The sequence below is a fragment of the Chelonia mydas genome, chromosome 3, assembly GCF_015237465.2.
Source record: "Chelonia mydas isolate rCheMyd1 chromosome 3, rCheMyd1.pri.v2, whole genome shotgun sequence".
NCBI lineage: Eukaryota > Metazoa > Chordata > Testudines > Cheloniidae > Chelonia > Chelonia mydas.
Window position 1 is genome coordinate 102753552 of NC_057851.1, and position 21054 is coordinate 102774605.

Here is a 21054-nt window from a genome sequence, read left to right on the forward strand (position 1 = left end):
TGTGCTGGTCATTTACCTATGGCATTTTTTTTCTTTTTGAATATTGAGACCTCTTCACTGAGTTGTCCACCACAATGCTTGGATCTTTTTCTGGTGATGTTACCACTAATTCAAAAATGCATCAGTTTAGAGAGATATTTTTAAGTGTTCCTGCCAGTGCATTCATCTATGTCAAATGTCATTATGCCAGTTACATTGCTCTGTTGAGTCCTTCTGGAGGTGCTCACAACCTCCTTGCTCTTCATTAATCTACATAATATTTATGTTCAGCAAATTTTTCTACTTAACTATTTATCCCTTCTTAGGTCATTAAATAACAACTAATCCTATCCCTTGGGTATCTACTCTTAATAATAGTGCTTTACATATATTTAGTACCTGTCTTTGTGAAGTGCTTCACAAACTACATCCTAGCAAACACCACCAAAATGCAGACACTTCTGGAGGGGTAGCCAGTTGGTACACAGCATACTAGTGGTGGGAGAGAAAATGTTGTCCAATATGACAGGGCAAATCTCTAAGGTTACAAAAAAATGCCATGGATTACTTAGTGTCCATACAGGGGAGTGAGGAACACATTTTCTATGATCTGATACAAAAAAGCCTTACCCTATAAACTGAAAGGCACTCCATTTTCTACCTCAGGAGGATGAAAGGCTTGCCAGGATTTGAGCCTGCAAAGCAGGGTGTTTGCAAAAGTGATATTTAAACCACTATATTGTTGCGTCCAGAGTGGCCCTTTACCATGTCACTCTTTCCTTAGTTCATCATTAAAGCAAGATGGGTAGCATGCTTCTGGGGACAGATTTCTGAGGTCAGAATGGCATCTTTAACTTGAAACTTCATCATTTCTGTGGGTTAAAACAAATCAGTCCCTTAACCTCTTATTAGGCAGCATTGGTTTGCTGATGTATTATAGTCTGTACCAGTGATTTTTTCCCAGCCCTTGCTCTTCTTTCAGACTAGATTCATTTCACTGTTCTGAGAAATCACTCAAAAGACATAGGGGCCAAATCCTGGTCTCATTAAATTAAGTGGAAGTTTGCTCTTGATATCAGTTGGATCATGATTTAGCTGTCCTGGTAGTCCCCTTATTCCCTCAAGTTGGCCACACTTTCTCTGCTCTGCTAGTGATTTCTTTGTGAAATTCTCAGAGGCAGGAAGGAGTGTAATTCAGACGTTTCAAAGCTCTGGACTAAGGTAGATAGTGCCAGATAGCAAATAACAGCACAAGTTATTGAAAAATAGGTACTGGTGGAAGAGTCCATCTGCCCTGAAAACTGCAGAACAGCTAAAACATCTAAAATGTGGATATCTATGGGCAAAGAAACTGACCTTGCCCTTTTAAACTTTTTGTAATCGGCCTTTGTAAGAGTGTAATATACTAAAGGTGGCAGCCAATTAACTGAAACATTTAGGGACAGGAAAAATGTACAGGATGATTTGGAATATGTTAAGGAACTGTAACAAGATGGGAAATATATGACCTCAAAAGTCTGGCTCAACTTCATAGTCTCCATATTGGTGGAGAGCACAAAAGGACCACGTGACAAAAACACCAAGCGAGAGATCCATCATCAACTACATAGGACCATGATCTCAATCCCTCCACAAGACCCCATTGCCATCAGTATAGATGAAGTGAAGGAAGGTTTAGCTGCAATGAATAAAGGGAAGGCGGACAGTGGAAATGGTAAACCTCCAGAATTTCTTCATCAACTAAGCCCCATGGAAGTCCAATGGCTGGCAAAACTGTACACCAAAATTATGGAATCCGGATGCACGGATGATGGGAGGCGATAGTTATTGCCATACTCAAACCAGGCAAGCTGACCGACAACCCAGGAAGCTATAGGCCAATATCACTCCTACAAACTCGTGGAACGTATCATCCTCCGGAGTCCAGCCTGAACGGGGACCTAAACACCATGGAGGAATATTTCCAGAAATGGAGGCTCAAGCCAAATCCTCACAAAAAAACAGTCACTGCATTCCATCTTGATAACAGGAATGCTAAGTGCACCCTGAAAGTGACCTTCTGCAGCAACACGCAGCCTACCCTTCTGCAACAGACCCTACTCCGACCTATCTCAGACTGAAGCTGGATCACATGCTAAACCTCCACGACCATATGAAGAAAGTAGCTGCCAAGAAGAAGACAAGGGTTAACCTGGTAAAGAAACTGGCAAGCACAACCAGGGGGACATCAGCAACAGTGTTCAGCTGGACATCAACAAGTTGAGTGGGGCTACTTTTGGTCCATATTACTGCACAATACTTGGCTACAGAGTACACAAGGGCCATTGCTGATGTCCATAACCAGGGTTGCCAACAGTCCCTTATTTTTTCATCTCTGTGCAACAAAATCGGGAGTTGCTGAGCGCTGCAAAAGGCAGCGAGAAATACTCTATGCAAATATAGGTGAGTACTTATTATTACTATAATTGTTATTATTAATAATAATAATAATATCAGGAAGGGTAGGGCAGGAGTGCTAAGAAAACAGTCCCTTATTTTTGAAATACGTTAGCAATCCTGCCAATAAAGCTCCAGCTATTTTCCAGGGAGAAGACCAGAGGCATTTCCAGCGAAGTACATTTAACACAAGCTTGCGCTGCCTCCCTCCTTGCATTTGTTGGGGTTGTTCCTTTAGGAAAAGAGGCAGATCTTCCAGGAAGCTGCTCCCCTCTGCTATGAGCACGTGAGGCTTCTCCTAGGCCAAAGGGAGGAGCCTTGTATGGCTCCGTCTACAGCATTAGCAGCCACCAGGCCCTGCTGTGGAAGGCGTGGGGCGGCTTTCCATTCCCACTCGAGCTCCTCCTGCTTTCTTTGCTGCCCTGGCGGAGCTCAGCCCCGTAGCTCCCCCGCCCTTTTAACTTGCGCGGCTTCCCTCTGTCACCAGCCAGCGCTGGTGCGAGTGAAAGGAGGAAGCCGAGAGGGGCGGGAGGAGAGCGATAGTAGGGGAAGCAGAATCAAAACAAGCGGGACACGCCTTTTCCCCTGGCGCTGCTTCCCCCGGGCCGGGCGGCTGCGTGTGTAAGTGTGTGCGCAGCTGGGCTGGCCTGGCGGCGGGTGCCCGCCCGGGAGGGCCGGGAGCACTCAGCCTGGGAGAGCCGCAGCCAGCTCCTCTCTCCTTCCTGGGCGCCCTGTTTGCAACGAAGCCGCAATGAGCCGGAGGTAGCAGCGGCCGCCTCCTCACCAGCCGCCGCCTCAGCCTCCTGCTCCAGCTCCGCGATGCCGAACCAGAAGAGCAGCAAGGGCAAGAAGAACAAGCGCGCTAACAGCAGCGGGGACGAGCAGGAAAATGGAGCCCTGGCCCTGGCGGCGGCGGCGGGCGCAGCGATGGGAGCGGCGGCCGGGGCGGCTGGAGGATCCGGGGGAGCGGCGGCTGTGGCGGCGGCGACGGCCGGAGGCGGCGGCGGAGCGGTGGCTGCAGCCGGTGCGGCTCCCAGCGACAGCAGGAGCGGTGAGAGGGGGGGCGGCGCTGGGGAGGGGGTTTGCCCTGGTTTCTGCTGCAGCGTGATGGGCAACTTAGGACTCGCCCCCGTCCCTGTGCTCAGCCCGGGGTCTGGCCGGCCGCTGCCGCCGCCCTGAGCCGCGGGAAAGCTGGGCAAAAAGCAAACGCCCGGTGCAACCTTACGGGCCACGCTGCCCGATAGGAAACAAAATGTCATCTGGGGAGCTCCATGTGCTCCCCCGCCGTGCAGCCGCTGGGGGGGGGGGGGGGGGGGGGCTGGCAAAGGCCACGGGAGGCTTTTACTTGCCCAGACTCATTGTCTTTTCCTGTCTCTTCTCCCCGCCCCATATTTTATTTTCCTTCCTGGTGCTGCTCTGGGCTGTGTTTGCTCCCAGCGCGTGTGATGCGCCACACCAGGCTGTGGGGAGGGGAGTAGGGAGGAAAAAGGGCCAAGAGGAAAAGTTACCTCGGAAAAAATTCTCCTCTTCTTTGTGTCGGGTGGTGTTGAAGGGCGAGGCGGTCATCTGCTCAGGCTGAGCGCTGTGATGGAGCCTGAGGTTAACCTGCAAGTGATCTCTCCCCCTTTGCGTGCAGGGTATGTGCATTAGTGTCAAACAGGTGGAGAGCACTTTGCCGACTGCCTAGGCATTGGGGCCTGACAGCTTACACACTTTGAAAGCAAACGCGGTAAAGGCACCATATTACTGGGGGGAAAATAGCAATCTAAGAGTTGGCTGGCACTAAGATTTGGTCATAGATGTATGTGCTCAGCACATTCTAATGAAGATGGCCATTCTTACCGCTGCATTTATAGAAATGTGTTACCATCGCAGCCCTTGGGGCGCACTTACAACTTAAACTCATAGGTAATTTATTTTTAATTTTTCAGATTTCTAAAAATGGAACTGTAGACATCCATCCAGTACTGTAACAAACTGTCAGTCTGCAACCCCTAGGTTACTCACCATCAGTGGCCATGATTCAAACGAAGTGAAACACCATCCCCTGCCACTAATCCAGACCCTTACTTTGGCAAAGGTTTTCAGGAAGGTCAGATTTGTGACAGTTTTGCTGTCCTTTGAAGTGAATATTGGAGGTATTACATGGTAGGATTATTGTATTGCACTGGTATAGAACTTTCAGGGCTTGTACCATCCATGTTTAAGCAGAAATTCTCTTTTAACATGAATGAGGGGTTTTGCATTATGCCAGCTCTTTTAAAGCAATGCTCTGGGTGGAAATTGTTCCTTCATTTAAAACACTTGTTAGAAGTGTTTTATTTTTTCTAATTGTGATTAAATAAATGGTCAAGTCCAAGTATTATAAAATGTCAAATAAAAATAAATTTAAAGTTAACATAAATGGGTGTAATGTAATCATATTTGCACACTGTGTCATCCTTTTGTAATTGAGTTCCCTTAAGCCATTTTTGAGCTCTATAGTTTTGGCTCAGAGCATTTTGCTAGGATGTTTTCTTGTGGAAACTTATTTTACCATTTGCAGTTCTTTTTCTTTTGTAGACTACCAAGCTTTAGTTACTTTAAAGGAGCATTCAGAATTGTACAAACCCAAGCGAAGTTAGGGGGTTCTGGGTTTTTTTGACAGGCAAATAAAGCAATAGGTCTGGGTCTTGCAATCAAATCTGTGAGGACCATGCGAAGAGCCCCATTCAAATCAGGATTCAGGACCAGTGCTTTAACTTTTTCCATTATCAGTAAGTTGGCAAGGCTAGGAGAGTAGATGCAACTGGATTTGTACTTTGGCATGACAATTTTGCACACTGCTATTAATCAGCAATGACAATTTTTCAAGAAGAACAGGAGTACTTGTGGCACCTTAGAGACTAACAAATATATTTGAGCATAAGCTTTCGTGGGCTACAGCCCACTTCATTGGATGCATAGAATGGAACATATAGTAAGAAGATATATATACACATACAGAGAACATGAAAAAGTGGAGTAAGAGGCTAATTAATTAAGATGAGCTATTATCAGCAGGAGAAAAAAAACTTTTGTAGTGATAATCAAGATGGCCCATTTAGCCAGTTGACAAGAAGGTGTGAGGATACTTAACATGGGGAAATAGATTCAATAATGACCCAGCCACTCCCAGTCTCAATTCAAACCCAAGTTAATGGTATCTAGTTTGCATATTAATTCAAGCTCAGTAGTTTCTCATTGGAGTTTATTTTTGAAGCTTTTCTGTTGCAAAATTGCCACCTTTAAATCTGTTACTGAGTGGCCAGAGAGGTTGAAGTGTTCTCCTACAGGTTTTTCGAATGTTATGATTCCTGATACCAGATTTGTGTCCATTTATTCTTTTGTGTAGAGACTGTCCGGTTTGGCCAATGTACACGGCAGAGGGGCATTGCTGGCACATGATGGCATATATCACATTGGTAGATGTGCAGGTGAATGAGCCCCTGATGGCGTGGCTAATGTGATTAGGTCCTATGATGGTGTCACTTGAATAAATATGTGGACAAAGTTGGCATCGGGCTTTGTTGGAAGGATAGGTTCCTGGGTTAGTGTTTTTGTTGTGTGGTTGCTTCAGGTTGGGGGGCTCTCTGTAAGCGAGGACTGGTCTGTCTCCCAAGATCTGTGAGAGTGAGGGATCATTTTTCAGGATAGGTTGTAGATCTTTGATGATGTGCTGGAGAGGTTTTAGTTGGGGGCTGTAGGTGATGGCTAGTGGCGTTCTGTTATTTTCTTTGTTGGACCTGTCCTGTAGTAGGTGACTTCTGGGTACTCTTCTGGCTCTGTCAATCTGTTTTTTCACTTCAGCAGGTGGGTATTGTAGTTTTAAGAATGCTTGATAGAGATCTTGTAGGTGTTTGTCTCTGCCTGAGGGATTGGAGCAAATGCGATTGTATCGTAGAGCTTGGCTGTAGACAATGGATCGTGTGGTGTGTCCTGGATGGAAGCTGGAGGCATGTAGGTAAGTATAGCGGTCAGTAGGTTTCTGGTATAGGGTGGTGTTTGAGACCATCGCTTATTAGCAGCACAGTAGTGTCCAGGAAATGGACCGCTTGTGTGGATTGGTCTAGGCTGAGGTTGATGGTGGGATAGAAATTGTTGAAATCATGGTGGAATTCCTCAAGGGCTTCTTTTCCATGGGTACAGATGATGAAGATGTCATCAATGTAGCGTAAGTAGAGTAGGGGCATTAGGGGACGAGAGCTGAGGAAGCATTGTTCTAAGTCAGCCATAAAAATGTTGGCATATTGTGGGACCATGCGGGTACCCATAGCACTGCCGCTGACTTGAAGGTATACATTGTCCCCAAATGTGAAATAGGTGTGGGTGAGGACAAAGTCACAAAGGTCAGCCACCAGAGTATCATTTCATTTTTGGGGGGGAAAAGAGCTCCTGTTGCATATATTTAATGGAATTAATATAGTTAATTACAAACCTTTTTATCTCACTAGGCCTCTGTCAGACTGTTTTTTATAAGAATATAATAATACTCTGTGTATAGTTCTGTAGAGTAAGTGATTAGGTCCTATTTTTTGGTGTAGATGCATGAATAGGAAAAATTGAAGTAAGAGAAGATTTGGAACCTTTTTACCTTGTTTGCCGTGTTACGTGACGAGAGCTTTTTACTTTTTTTTATTTAATCAGAGAATAAGTATTGGGTCTGCTAACACGATTTTCATTTAGATATTATCTGTATGAACTGCCCACTTCAAGGTGACAAAAGGAGGGGAAAAAACCCTCTGATTTTTTTTTTCTCCCTAACCCAAATGAAACCAGTGGCATACCAGAAGCATTGTGGGTAGGTGTGTTGTCATTTCTTATACAGGTGCCGTTTGAAGACAATGGGAGTTCTGAGTACCACACTGATAGCACTGTTAGTTCCCCTCCAGTTGGACAGTTTCCCCTTTTTAAAGAAGAATTCTGACTGTACCAAGTACTTTGCATACCTTAGCTCTATTCTGATCAGGTTCTCAAGAAGACTAGGCTACCTTTTGAAAAATCATACTGAAAAGTTCCTTTGAACTCAATTTTGTTTCCCTTAGGATTCATTGTCTTTTTGACAGGTTTCAGAGTCTTTTTGACAACCCTGGAGACTGGAGTCCACAGGTGCAGCACTGGGCAGTGCCAGTACGGTCAGACTGCTCTGCCAGCCAATGTGCCTCATCCCAAACCTGACGGGACTGCTGGTAGAAGTGAAAAGTTAATTCAGGCTCCTTTCAGGCTTTTTTCTTCCCCACTGAGACTACCAATAAAGGTGTTTATTATGTGGACACTAACCTCGTTTTACATTGGCCACCAAACAGCCATCAGATCGTAACTCCTGCTCACAATTGTCTTAGGTTGTACGTCCAAAGCTTTAGATCAGTTCAAACCATGGTTTTAGAAAAACCCAATACATGCTGTGGAGTATTGCCTACACTACAAAATATAGCAGTTGTGCGAGTGAGTCCCCCATCTGGGGGCTCATAATAAAGTCCCTGTTGTGTTTAAAGTCTGTGAATCTCCCTTGAGGTGTAATGTAGATAGGGCCTTTGAGACAACAGGCTTCATAAATCTGAGATATTTCACTTATTCTTAGCTGATTACAAAAGGATTTTTTTCAAACCCTGAGATGTGGTACTGCAGTGAGTTTTGGGAATGTTTTCAGATTCCCTAAGTTAGTATATTTCTACTATAGAGTACCATAACCTGATTTTCCTCCCTCCCTCTCAATTTTGGATAATATTATAACATACCTATCATTACACACAAATTATGTTAAAAGTACATTCGGGTTGTGGAGTTAAGCAGTCAAAAGGTAGGAAAAGCCAGAATTAAGGTTCCCTGTCCAAACTTAATTCGTCCCCCTTGTGCATATGCATTATGCTACAGTCTGTGATTCCATGATCAAGACTATTTTTTTTATACAATTTCATTTTCAAATGGATTTCTTAACAGTGCAGTTTCCTCTTCACCTGCTAAGGCATTGTTTCAGTGCTGTCTTTGTAGCTGGAACTATTTTCTCTAAATCACCACAACAACTTCTTGCAGCACCTATGTGTTCGTTAGGCCTTCCATATGGCTATTGACCTACTCTGACCCTGCTTAATTTGAGAGATCTGAGTTGGGTCATAGCTCAAGGTGGTATGGCTAGAAATATAATGCCGCATTATATGAAGTGACTGCGCAGCCTTCAGGTCTGTCTCATATGTAGTTAAACTGATAATTAAACCTGTGGTGTATTGTAATGCACAAGATGAGTGACGTGTGCAACTCCTTTTTTTTTTTTTTTTACTGGTGTCCTAAAATATGCCCACTCCAAGTTTATCATGATTACTCTATGGCTAATTTAAAATAAATAACCTGAAATGCAGGTAACATTTTTTAGTTTTTTCATAGAGGAAACAGTAATTTGAAATGTTCTGAAGGGTACCTCTATGTGCTGAATACTAATGTCAGTATTGTAAATTTTGGGGGGGAAATTGTCAAAGAAGGATGCTTCATAATTTATTAGACTATTCACATGTGAAATCTATCCATGCAGATTGAAAACTGACTCTTTAAAAAACAAAAAAAACCCCACAACTCCCTCCCCCCAGAAACTTAAGGTGTCCTGCTGTACCTTTCTGTAGTGTTTAACTGTGATTATATAAGTTCTTAAGAACTACTTTATTTACTTTCAGTTAGAAATGCCAGGCTGGAAAAAATATATAAAAATATCCTGATTTTAATATTTTAAAATAGAAAATGAAAAAGGTAGGCACAGCAGTAACTAAGATATGCTGAAACTGTGACTAGTCAACCATTACAATTTAAAAACCGATTACATTATGGGGCTGGGGTATTTAAAGAGGACCAGAGAATTCGTGTAAGAATATATCAGTGGTTCAGTTTTCAAAATGAAATATTCTAACATATATATTGTGACAGGGTCAGGCCAGATGGCTATAGGAGAGTAATAGAAGGCAGATATATTAGCCCCAGGCTAAGTAGGTCCCTTTTCCCTGGGTAAGGTAACAGGGAAGGTTCCAGAACAGTCAGGAACCTTCTGGAGATAAGACAGGCTGATTAGAACACCTGCAGCCAATCAAGAAGCGGCCCAGACCTAATCACCATCTGGGCCGAGTCTTTGCAGAGTGGGGTCCTCCCTCTTTCGTGCAGGCGAGCTGTGCTCGCCTTATTGCCAAAGAAGGGGGACCGCTGCGATTTACGAAATTGGCGTCCCGTCTCGCTCCTCAGCACGGACTACAAGGTTGTAGCGAAAGCCATCTCGCTGCGTCTAGGATCCGTGCTGGCAGACGTGATTCGACTAGACCAGACCTATGCTGTCCCGGGCCGCACCATCTTCGACAACCTGTATCTGGTCCGGGACCTCTTGGAACTTGGGTGAAGGGACAGTCTGTTGTTCACCGTCCTGTCCCTGGATCAGGAGAAGGCGTTCGACAGGGTGGATCACGGGTATCTCCTGAGCACTCTGCGAGCGTTTGGCTTTGGACCCCAGTTTGTGGGTTTTCTCCAGGTGCTGTACGCTTCCGCAGAGTGTCTGGTCAGGCTCAACTGGACCCTGACCGAACCGGTCAGCTTCAGGCAAGGCGTACGGCAGGGGTGCCCCCTCTCGGGCCAGCTGTACGCTCTGGCGATTGAGCCCTTCCTCTGTCTCCTCCGCAGGAGGTTGACAGGGTTGGCGCTGCGGGAGCCGGAACTGCGGCTGGTCCTGTCGGTGTACGCCAACGATGTGCTCCTCGTGGTCCAGGACTCGGGCGACTTGTCGCGGGTGGAGGCTTGCCAGGCCGTTTACTCGGCAGCCTCCTCCGCCCGGGTCAACTGGGTCAAGAGCTCTGGCTTGGTGGTAGGGGACTGGAGGCAGGCGAGCTCCCTCCCACCCGTGCTTCAGGCCATCCGGTGGAGTGCGGGTCCGCTGCTCTATCTCGGCGTTTACCTTTCTGCCACGCATCTGTCTCTGCCAGAGAACTGGCACGGTTTAGAGGGCAGGGTGGTAGAGTGGCTCCGGAGATGGACAGGACTACTCTGGTGTCTCTTCCTTCGAGGGCGGGCACTGGTGCTTAATCAGCTAGTCTTGTCCATGCTCTAGTACCGGCTCAACACCCTGGTCCCGGTCCCGGATTTCTTGGCCAACCTCCGGACGTTGATTCTGGAATTTTTCTGGTTGGGCTGCACTGGGTCTCTGCAGGGGTTCTCCATCTACCCCTGGAGGAGGGAGGGCAGGGCCTGAAGTATCTCCGCACTCAGGTCCATGTCTTCCGCCTCCAGGCCCTGCAGAGGCTCCTTTATGGTGCAGGTAGTCCGGCGTGGAAGCGTACTGGCGCACGCTTTCCTCCGCCACTTCCGAGGGCTCCGATATGACCGGCAGCTCCTTTATCTCCATCCGAGGGGTCTTCCGCGAGACCTCTCCAGGCTGCCGGTCTTCTACCAGGACCTCCCCTGGACCTGGAAACTATTCACAGCAACCAAGTCCGTAGCGGCCTCTGTGGGGGAAGATCTCCTCGCGGAGCCCCTGCTACACAACCCCCAGCTCCGTGTGCAGGTGGCGGAGTCCCCCTCGGCGCGCCAGAGGTTGGTCCTGGCAGAAATTACCAGAATCGGAGACCTCCTGGACTACGACCAGGAAGACTGGCTGGATCCCCTGATGCTCGCTCAGTGCATGGGGCTCTCCAGACCTCGTACTCCCCTGCGCGTACTTCAGGAGGCGAGGGCCGCTTTGCCTCCCGCTGCTTGGGTTTACCTCGACCGGGTCCTAAGAGAGGGCGCGACCCGCCCACCCTCCACCCCAGGCCCTCCGGACCTTTTCATCGGGCCCCCGCCCCTTCACTGTGAGCCGGCTACGCGAGCTGCAGCCGGTCCAGTTCCAGACCGCGCCAAGGAAACATCTATACACTGTCGTGCTCCACACCCTTCATGTCCTCACCCTCACGTCCCACCCTGACACAAAGTGGCAGGACCTCCTGCCACCTCTAGAGGGTGAGGAGCCCCGGTGGGCCAGCCTATATTCCACCTTAGTCCCGAGGCCCGCCGGGGATATCAGTTGGTGGCTCCTTCACGGGGCCGTGAGCACGGGCATGTACTTGGCGCGGTTCACCCCAATCCCGGACACCTGCCCCTTTTGCAGCGTGAGGGAAACCCTGGCGCACGTCTACCTGGAGCGCGCCAGGCTGCAGCCCCTATTCCGGCTCCTCACGAATATTCTGTTAAGATTTTGGTTGCACTTTTCCCCTCACCTCCTTATCTATGCACACCCTGTCCGTGGCCCCACTAAGTCGCGGGACCTCCTGGTCAGCCTCCTCCTGGCCCTGGCTAAAATGGCTATCTATAAAACCAGGGTGAGGAGGTTGGCCAATGGAGTCTCCTGCGACTGTGGGGCCTATTTCCGATCCTCTGTCCGTTCATGCCTCCGGGCAGAGTTCCTCTGGGCGGCGTCCACTGACTCCCTTGACGCCTTTGAGGAGCAGTGGGCGCTGTCCGGGGTCCTCTGCTGGGTGTCCCCGTCCGGTTCCCTTCGTCTGACCCTTTGACCGCACTCCTGTCCCTGTTGTTCATTAGTTGTCCCCTGTAATTATTTGGTTTTCCAGGACCTGTGGACCCCCCCTTAGGCTGGGGGGGATCCTTTAGCAGTGGGCGGGCTTCACCCAATCCCAATAAGGCCAATCAAGAAGCTGCTAGAATCAATTAAGGCAGGCTAATCGGGGCACCTGGGTTTTAAAAAGGAGCTCACTTCAGTTTGTGGTGTGCGTGTGAGGAGCTGGGAGCAAGAGGCACTAGGAGCAGAGAGTGAGAACGCGGACTGTTGGAGGACTGAGGTGTACAAGTATTATCAGACACCAGGAGGAAGGTCCTACGGTGGGGGTAAAGAAGGTGTTGGGAGGAGGCCATGGGGAAGTAGCCCAGGGAGTTGTAGCTGTCACACAGCTGTTCCAGGAGGCACTCTAGACAGCTGCATTCCACAGGGCCCTGGGCTGGAATCCGGAGTAGAGGGCGGGCCTGGGCTCCCCCCAAATCCTCCCAACTCCTGGTCGGACACAGGAGGAATCGACCTGGACTGTGAATTCAGAAAAACGGCCAAGCTGAGGGCTACCACGAAGCTCCAAGGCGAGCAAATCCGCCAATAACCACAAGACCCGCCAAGGTAGAGCAGGAACTTTGTCACAATATATATTTATGGAATACAAATCACTATGGCTAAGCATTGATAAATATTCTCTGTCAAATATTCTCTACTGGTTGAGTGATTTAAATGGGACCACTTGTGGAGTTAAAGTACTGCTAAGTGTAAGGACATAAAAATATGACCTATAATAGGATACTAAAGCATAACTTGCACTTCATAATTGTATTTGTCTCAAACTCAGTTGATCATAACTGTTTTATTGTCTACACCAGTGCACTTTATTTTTGAAAAGAGCCTTCATGCTGCATTTGTAGTACCTATTTGTAGGATTCTAGAATCTGCAAATACTTGCTTTTGTGGACAAAACAGTTCATAAAATTACAAATCTGTGCAGATAGAGGCAGTTGTGTAGTATTGATGAATACAATAAAGACTATTCCTGTATACGTGTGAGGTAAGCAAATATACATACAAATGTCAGGAAATTCAAAAAATTATATGCTCTCAAAATGGTTAACCATGGGCTGGATTCCATGCTTACGGACCTATATTTATTACTAGGCTTTGCTTTAGGAGGTATTTTAAAAACAGACTTCTTTGAAACTGGTGAGAGACTATTGAAAGAATTAAGAGGGGAGTTTTCTTTGCATCCACTCATTCCAGACCTCTCTCCCATTTGTATGTAAACAGCAGTGACAAAACAATTTCTGGGCATGGGAGAGATCTGTAAGCTCTTTCTCTACCCGCCCTTACATCATCATACAGACACACACTTTTGTCTGCTTGATAGTTGTGGTCCTGAACCCATCCTTGCTCCTCTACTTTTCCGCCTATAGAATGTTAGACAAAAGTTATTGTGTGTCCGCAGTTTAATAGGTTCAGCCTAAAGGTTAGATCAGTTGAGATGCCAAGTGTTTGAGCTCCCATTGCTCTTCAGGGTACAGACATTGGGAGTTGTGGGTGCTCAGCATGTTGCAAGATTGGGCCTAAATTATAGGAAATAAATCCATATGGTTTGGAACCTTGAAAAGGCACCTGAATTACAATAACACACAAAATAATGATTAAAAAAAAGTCTCACCCGTCTTCTAATTAGAGTCCTTTTCATAGAAATTAAGGATTACAGAAATGCAGAAGTTTTGAGGAAACAGCTTAGTTCACAGAAGTGAAAGTTCAGATGCAGAAGGCTAGCTCAACTTTGAGTAAGAAACCAGTGACTGCAGCACTGGAGTGTCATGGAAGAGTGCAAGGCTGTGAAGATGGGATACATCTAAACAGCAGTTGTAACATTAGGAAGGGAGGGAGAGAGAGAGAGGATGTGTTTCTACTATAAGTAGAGCTGTAGTGTAGCCATAACTTGTGTCGACTTAGGCTATGTCGCTCAGGGGTGTAAATTAGCTACCCATCCTGAGCTACATAACTTATGCTGACTTAAGTGCCAGTGTGGACAGCACTATGTTGGGGAGAGAGCTTCTCCAGCTGACATACCTACTGCTGCTCATGGGGGCTGCGATAATTAAGCCGAGAGAGCTCTCTCCCATCCACTTAAAGCGGCTACACTAAGATTCAGGGCAAGTCTACACTACAAAATTAAGTAGACCTAAGTTACATTGACGTATAGCTACCGCAGTAATTGAATTGGTTTATATGTCCACACTATGCTCCTTGGGTTGGCAGTGCACATCCTCACCAGGAGCGCTTGCACCGATTTAACTGCCAGTGTGGGGCATCGTGGGATGGTTTCTGAATGGCAGCAAGTCAACGTTAGCAACACAGTGTCTGCACTGACATTGTGTCAACCTAACTACATAGACTTAAGCACGACGCCTTTCGCGGAGGTGGAGTTATTAAGTATAATGGGCAAGCAACATCGGTGGGAGCTACATTTTAATGGAGACACTTACAGAGTTAGGTCAGTGTAAGACAGTTTACATCAGGGATTCTCACACTGGGGGTCGGGACCCCTCAGCAGGTCGTGAGGTTATTACATGGGGGGTCGCGAGCTGTCAACCTCCACTCCAAACTCCGCTTTGCCTCCAGCATTTATAATGGTGTTAAATATATAAAAAAGTGTCTTTAATTTATAAGGGGGCGTCGCACTCAAAGGCTTTCTTATGTGAAAGGGGTCACCAGTAAAAAAGTTTGAGAGCCACTGGTTTACATCAACCAACTTTGTAGTATAGACCAGGCCTCAGTTCCTTTCTTTAGGAATGGGTACTGTACTTAAGAGGGGAATTCACTCACTGCAGTGACCCCTTTATTCATATCATGAATTGGAATTTCACACTGCTAGTCTACTAGGGCGGAAGCACTGGAAATCTGCATTAATTATTAGGCTCTTCTTCCTGAGACATAGGGATTAGTTTTCTGAAGAGTTTCAAAGAATTAAAGGCCATGGGGAAGGCTTCAAAGAGTGAATTCAAATTGTCTTTACATCATCAAGTGTGTGTGTGGGGGGGGTGGGCGGAGTTCTTATGCATTTGTCATTCTGTTTTTCTCAGTCAGTAGAAACAGGTAAATGTGTCTTACAACTGGGAGGACTGATCTGTTTATTAGACGCTAAGCTATCTAAAAGTATTTGTTCAACTGTCACAAAACAATTACTGCACCAATACATGAAATCACTTGTGTGGAAACAAGGCTTGTTTAAACAATCATATATTTGGTGAATCAGAACTTGATATTCGTGTCTCTGAAATGCAGCCGTGTCTGCGCATAAACCTAGAAGCCATTCTGTTACAGCAATACTACATGTTCATTTCCCCTTCTTAAAAGAATTACAGAACAAGAGAATAGCAACTTCAGGTAAAACTATAGGAGGAATTATAGATAGGCAGAGCAGAACTACTTAAGTTGGCATTTGGCAAAGATGCCTAAATGTTGCAAAAAGCTCTACTAAATGGATACTTTTATGACATAGGCATCTGCTAATCATTCATTAGTCTTGCCAACCACTCAATATCAGAACTGGAAGGGACCTGTTCTGAAGTGCATGTTGGCTTCCAAAATTGGAAAGTTGAACCATTAAATGGATGCAAGTGGTTAGACAGCTACCTGGAAGCAGATTGAGTTTAAATGGTAAACAAGCCTCTGGCAAAAGGGACAATATTTTATTTTTGAGTACAGTATTCATATTTGCTAAACAGATTGGGAGAAAATAAACTATCATCGTGTTTAATGGGGAAAAAATGAGGATGCTTGTGTGATGAAGTGGGATTTGTCTGTAATATTTTTATGAATCCTGTGCATGCCTCAGTACTTTGCATTGCTACCCAATGGGTGCAAAAGGGTTAAAGCTGCTCTTGGAGCAGAGTAAGAGACATGGGGTGTTTGTGTCACATAGCTGTCTGGGGTAGAATGAATGGATCTTTTAAGGATGGGCTGAAACTGACCATATCAATAGAGAATCTGAAAAGACAAGAGGAACCCCAGTGGGCAGGATATTCATAGCAACAAACAACCCGGGGGAAGGAGATTTTCCCCCACCTCCATCAGGGAAGCAGAGTACAGCCCCCAGCCTGAGAACAAAGGAGAAAGGTGTCAGGTGGCTGGGTTAAGGGCTGCCCTTTGGTGAGACACAGAGTTAGAGCCAGGAAGGGATTCCATGGGAGCTTCACTGGGTGGAAGGCTGGCTTGGCCAGAATGCACTATGCTAACCTAACGACTTCCAGATGCTATGTTCTGGTTCACTAATAAATCCTAATGTTTTGAAAAAGCTGCATGGTGTCACTGCAAATACTTCCTGCAGTGCAAGGGTTCCTGTACAGCGTACACATCTCTGATCAAGAGTCTATCTCGGCTGAACTTGGTGAGCAGATCTCATGGTGTGATGCAGGAGCCCAGAGGTTCAGTCTCAGAGGCATTGAGGCCACATGACCTGCCATTAAGGTAGTGTGGAACCCCTTGAGGGTCTGCCACTCAGAAAGGGTTCCTCCAAGGGAATGTCAACAAGTTAAAGCTCTGCTCTGTTTTCCTATTCATTAAACTTAAAATATTGAGATTTTGAAAAAAGCTCAGTCACTGTTTTGTAGTACTGGCTATAGTATTCTTTAAAACAATTGCTTGGTGTTTAAGAAAACAAGCCATATTACCACATGCTAAACTAACTAGGTTTTACAGTTGGTTTAATTTCAATAGATTTTTAGTGATCTCAGTCCTTGAGATGGAGGATTGTAATTCAAAGGTAAATTTGAAACTTGTTTAAATGAAATTAAACCATCCACTGAAAACAACCATTGGGTTTTTTTAACCACCCTGATTTATGTAGACTCAATGGGTGGAAAGGGAACATCTCTCCCCTCCCCCGCAAAAAAAATAAATCTAATTTTTGAAGGGACTACTAATGTTTATAGTGGTAAAGTTCTCCTGACTCCAGGTTTTCTGTTTCAGCAAACTGTCTATTTAAAAATAGCTTGGAGCACTAAAAGCGAAACTTGAATTGTTTAAGTCAGGAAACACAAATATGTGGTTCCTGTATCAATAATTGATTAGCATCAGATGTGTATATATGAAATAATCATTACATGTACTTAAACATTAGTACATGTGCACATATTTTGTTGTACTATACATAGTAATGTTGACTTTACATATAAAATATAAATAATGTAGGATGAATCCCTGATGCTATTTGAATTGTATGTTTGATTTTTTCCTTATTTCTTTGCAGTTGCAATCTAAAACCGTTAGAATTTCACTCATGTAGTCTTTGTATTTAAAATTTTTTGTACCAACTACTCTTTTTGCAAAGAGACAGTATTATAGTGAATAGGCATTACAGTAAAGTAAGACTACAGCTTCATAAGGCTGCTTCCTACAAAAATAAAATAAGCACATGAGGGACAAGGAAGAAGTTATGGAAAAGTTTAATCTGTTCCTGGTTTATCGTAGACTGTTGGCTGAGGAGGCACAATATGTAGGAAAACAGTATATTCACAATCCTTCTGGCATACATTGGTTGCATACAGATCCATAGTATCCTCTATAAGCATTTCACTATTGATTCAAGAGGACTATTGATTCAACTGGACTATCCTGAAAATTTCACTTCAGATATACCTTTTCTTTTAACCAATTGCTTTTTGCCTTTTATATCTGAAAAGGTTGAGAGCCACTGGTTTAAAACTACTCTGTCCCCTTCAGAAGTCTTATTTGTCTTGCGTAACCCTAAATTTCGCCTCACTTAAAAATGACTTGCTTGCAAAATCAGATATAAAAATACAAAAGTGTCATAGCACACTATTACTTGAAAAATTGCTTGCTTTTTCATTTTTACCTTACAATATTTATATTCCAATTGTTTTATTTTATAATTGTATTTACATTTGTGTATAGTATGTAGACCAGTATAAAGTCATTGTTGGTACAAAATTTTAGTTTGTACTGACTTCACTAGTGCTTTTTATGTATCCTGTTGTAAAACTAGGCAAACATCTAGATGAGTTGATGTACCCTCTGGAAGACCCCTGGTTGAGAACCACCTGCTTAAACATTGTTTTACTTCTTGCAAGCCTGTATATGTAAGAGTAACAACACAGTACAAAAACCCACACCAAGAACATAATGTGTAATTTCTCAAAGCAGGAAATGGAAAAGAAATCGCATCAGTAAGCAAACCAAGGGAGTAGGAATATTTATGCATTCTAGTTTATAAGTATCTGTATGTACCCATCACATGCATATCATCATTCTTTGGGACCAAGTTTAAGTTACTTCCTCTGGTATTAAAATTCTAAGCTTAATCGTTAAGTTATAAGATTACCATGATTTAGGATGGTAAGGCCCTAGTTATGTGGTGATCAAGTTTTATTTGATCCTGTCTTAGATTTGGTTGAAATTGTAATCTAATTTGATTTTTGTGATAGAAGATCTTCGCTCAAATTGAAGATTGTCCCAGATAACTCAGTAATGAGATGATGATTTGTGTGTGTGTGGTGGTATTGCACTTCCTGGCAAGACATCCCTTCCATCTAAATCTTTCTGGACCTAGTCGGTCTGGTGACCATTCTCCCAAGCCACTTCACTCTGTAGTGGGTGTGGAGTACACGGAAGCACATACGGAGCCCAAACTTCAAAATTTACAGTGGCCTGTACCCATTAGGCATCCAGTCCAAGGGGTTCCTTTCAAATTGGTCATTAAATATTTTGAGTGATGTGAGGCAGTTGGGAGTAGAAGAAAGTGGACTTAATCTGTATTCTTAAAAATTTCTATAATGTATTCAAATGTGTTTTGATATTTACATACATTCAGCTGCTGTGGGCCTGAGTCAACACAGTACTTCAATTTTACACTGGTATAATTCCATTGAAATCAATGGAGTTACATTAGCGTAGAAGTGGACCAGATCCAATATCTGCACAGAACACAGTGAAGACATTTCTTAAAAGGAAAGCCCTACCCAATCCATTATAAGAGAGGCACAGCAACTAGAGGGATAAAGGGATGAGAGGTATTGTTTTGTCTTACAGTGCAGAACAGTTATTTTGGTATGTCCATCCAGATACGTACCCAGGTGTATGTTCATCTGGATAATACTCTTGTTGGATTCTTAGGTCCCATTCTGCAATTAGCTGAGTGTAGACAAGCCTTGTGGTCCATATGGAGCCCCACTGTTGTCTCTCACTACTACATGGTCAGTCTCCAGAGCCACCCATTCTGCAATTGTACCTTTGTGCAGGAGAGAGAGGAGCCTTGCCCTGCCCACTGTACAATGCTGAGACATCCAGTAGGTTCTTCAGAAAAACTAAGGAAGACCACATTTCACAGTTCTGATATTTCTAAGGCTGTGGGGAAAGGAACAAAACCAAACCCCTTTCAAAGCACTTTATCCATCATGAAACAGCGCAAAAGAAAAGAAAAAAAAGGGGGGGGGGAATCCCTCCCACACCTTTGCAATTGCCGTTAAAATATCCATTAGATGTAACAAAGAAGATTACAAACAACAACAAAAAATGATTATGGATGCCCTCAGTGCAAAGCATGGGCTATTTTTTTGTTTATTTCTAGCATTTATTTTATTAATCCCATTTTTTGTTTGCATGCTGCTGAGGCACGAGTATTGTCTAAATGGTTATGGATAGTTTATTTTTGTTTGGCATTTAGCAAACTGAACTGTAGTATGTGTTACGAGGGTGGGACAAAGGAAGTGTTTTATCAGCTTTACTTATGATAAGAGAAGAAGTACTTGTGGCACCGTAGAGACTAACAAATATATTTGAGCATAAGCTTTCATGAGCTACAGCTCACTTCATCGGATGCATGCAGTGGAAAATACAGTGCGGAGATTTTATATACACAGAGAACATGAAACAATGGGTGTTACCATACACACTGTAACGAGAGTGATCAGGTAAGGTGAGCTACTACCAGCAGGAGAGGGAAAGAAAACAAAACAAAACAAAACCTTTTGTAGTGATAATCAAGGTGGGCCATTTCCAGCAATTGACAAGAACGTGTGAGGAACGGTAGAGGGGGGGAAATAAACATGGGGAAATAGTTTTACTTTGTGTAATGACACATCCACTCCCAGTCTTTATTCAAGCCTAATGTAATGGTGTCCAGTTTGGAAATTAATTCCAATTCAGCAGTCTCTCGTTGGAGTCTGTTTTTGAAGGGTTTTTTTGTTGAAGAAATGCCACTTTTAGGTCTGTAATCGAGTGACCAGAGAGATTGAAGTGTTCTCCAACTGGTTATTGAATGTTCTAATTCCTGACGTCTGATTTGTGTCCATTTATTCTTTAACGTAGAGACTGTCCGGTTTGGCCAACGTACATGGCAGAGGGGCATTGCTCGCACATGATGGCATATATCACATTGGTAGATGTGCGGGTGAACGAGCCTCTAATAGTGTGGCTGATGTGATTAGGCCTATGATGGTGTCCCCTGAATAGATATGTGGACACAGTTGGCAATGGGCTTTGTTGCAAGGATAGGTTCCTGGGTTAGTGTTTTTGTTGTGTGGTTGCTGGAAAGTATTTGCTTCAGGTTGGGGGGCCGTCTGTAAGCAAGGACTGGCCCGTCTCCCAAGATCTGTGAGAGTGATGGGTCGTCCTTCAGGATAGGTTGTAGATCCTTAATGATGATAAGGACAGTTAAAATAGTTAATAACAAGAAACAGATTTAGTGCTTGTGCTCTGTTCCAAAGGGTGTTTTAATAAAACATAACATTGGAGAACTCTGGACATAAAATTAAAACAATAATTAAATTATAGGCCATCTCAGTTGTGTTTGTGCACGCAAATATTAGAGAATATTTAAACTTTTTAGGGGGGTATTGGACTTTTGGTTTCTTTCCCTCAAAACTGGTATGAAAGACTGCATTACAAAGTAGATGAATGCTGGAGGATGTGTAAATGAGAGATTTTCACAGTAGTACTTTTTTTTTAAAAAAACTTTTTCGGCATCGGGTTTATTATGATGTGCCTTTGATGGTTTAATTTTAATTAGCTCTTCTGGGATACATTGCATATTATTGCCTAATATGCTATAATCCAAAGATACACTTTTTCAAATCTTA

General features: G+C 44.4%; 1 protein-coding gene across 3 annotated transcripts in view; it reads left to right on the top strand.

Moving 5' to 3' along the window:
• The first annotated feature begins 2765 nt into the window (after window positions 1-2765).
• HECA (hdc homolog, cell cycle regulator) overlaps window positions 2766-21054 on the top strand; it is a 33069-nt gene continuing 14780 nt past the window's right edge. Inside the window, exon 1 of one of the 3 annotated variants that reach the window (XM_037894896.2) lies at window positions 2766-3466. In XM_037894896.2, the coding sequence (XP_037750824.1) occupies window positions 3235-3466 (232 nt within the window). In that variant the 5' untranslated portion in view covers window positions 2766-3234. The remainder of the gene's footprint in view (window positions 3467-21054) is intronic. The other 2 variants (XM_043543053.1, XM_037894895.2) reach the window with 2 other exon arrangements.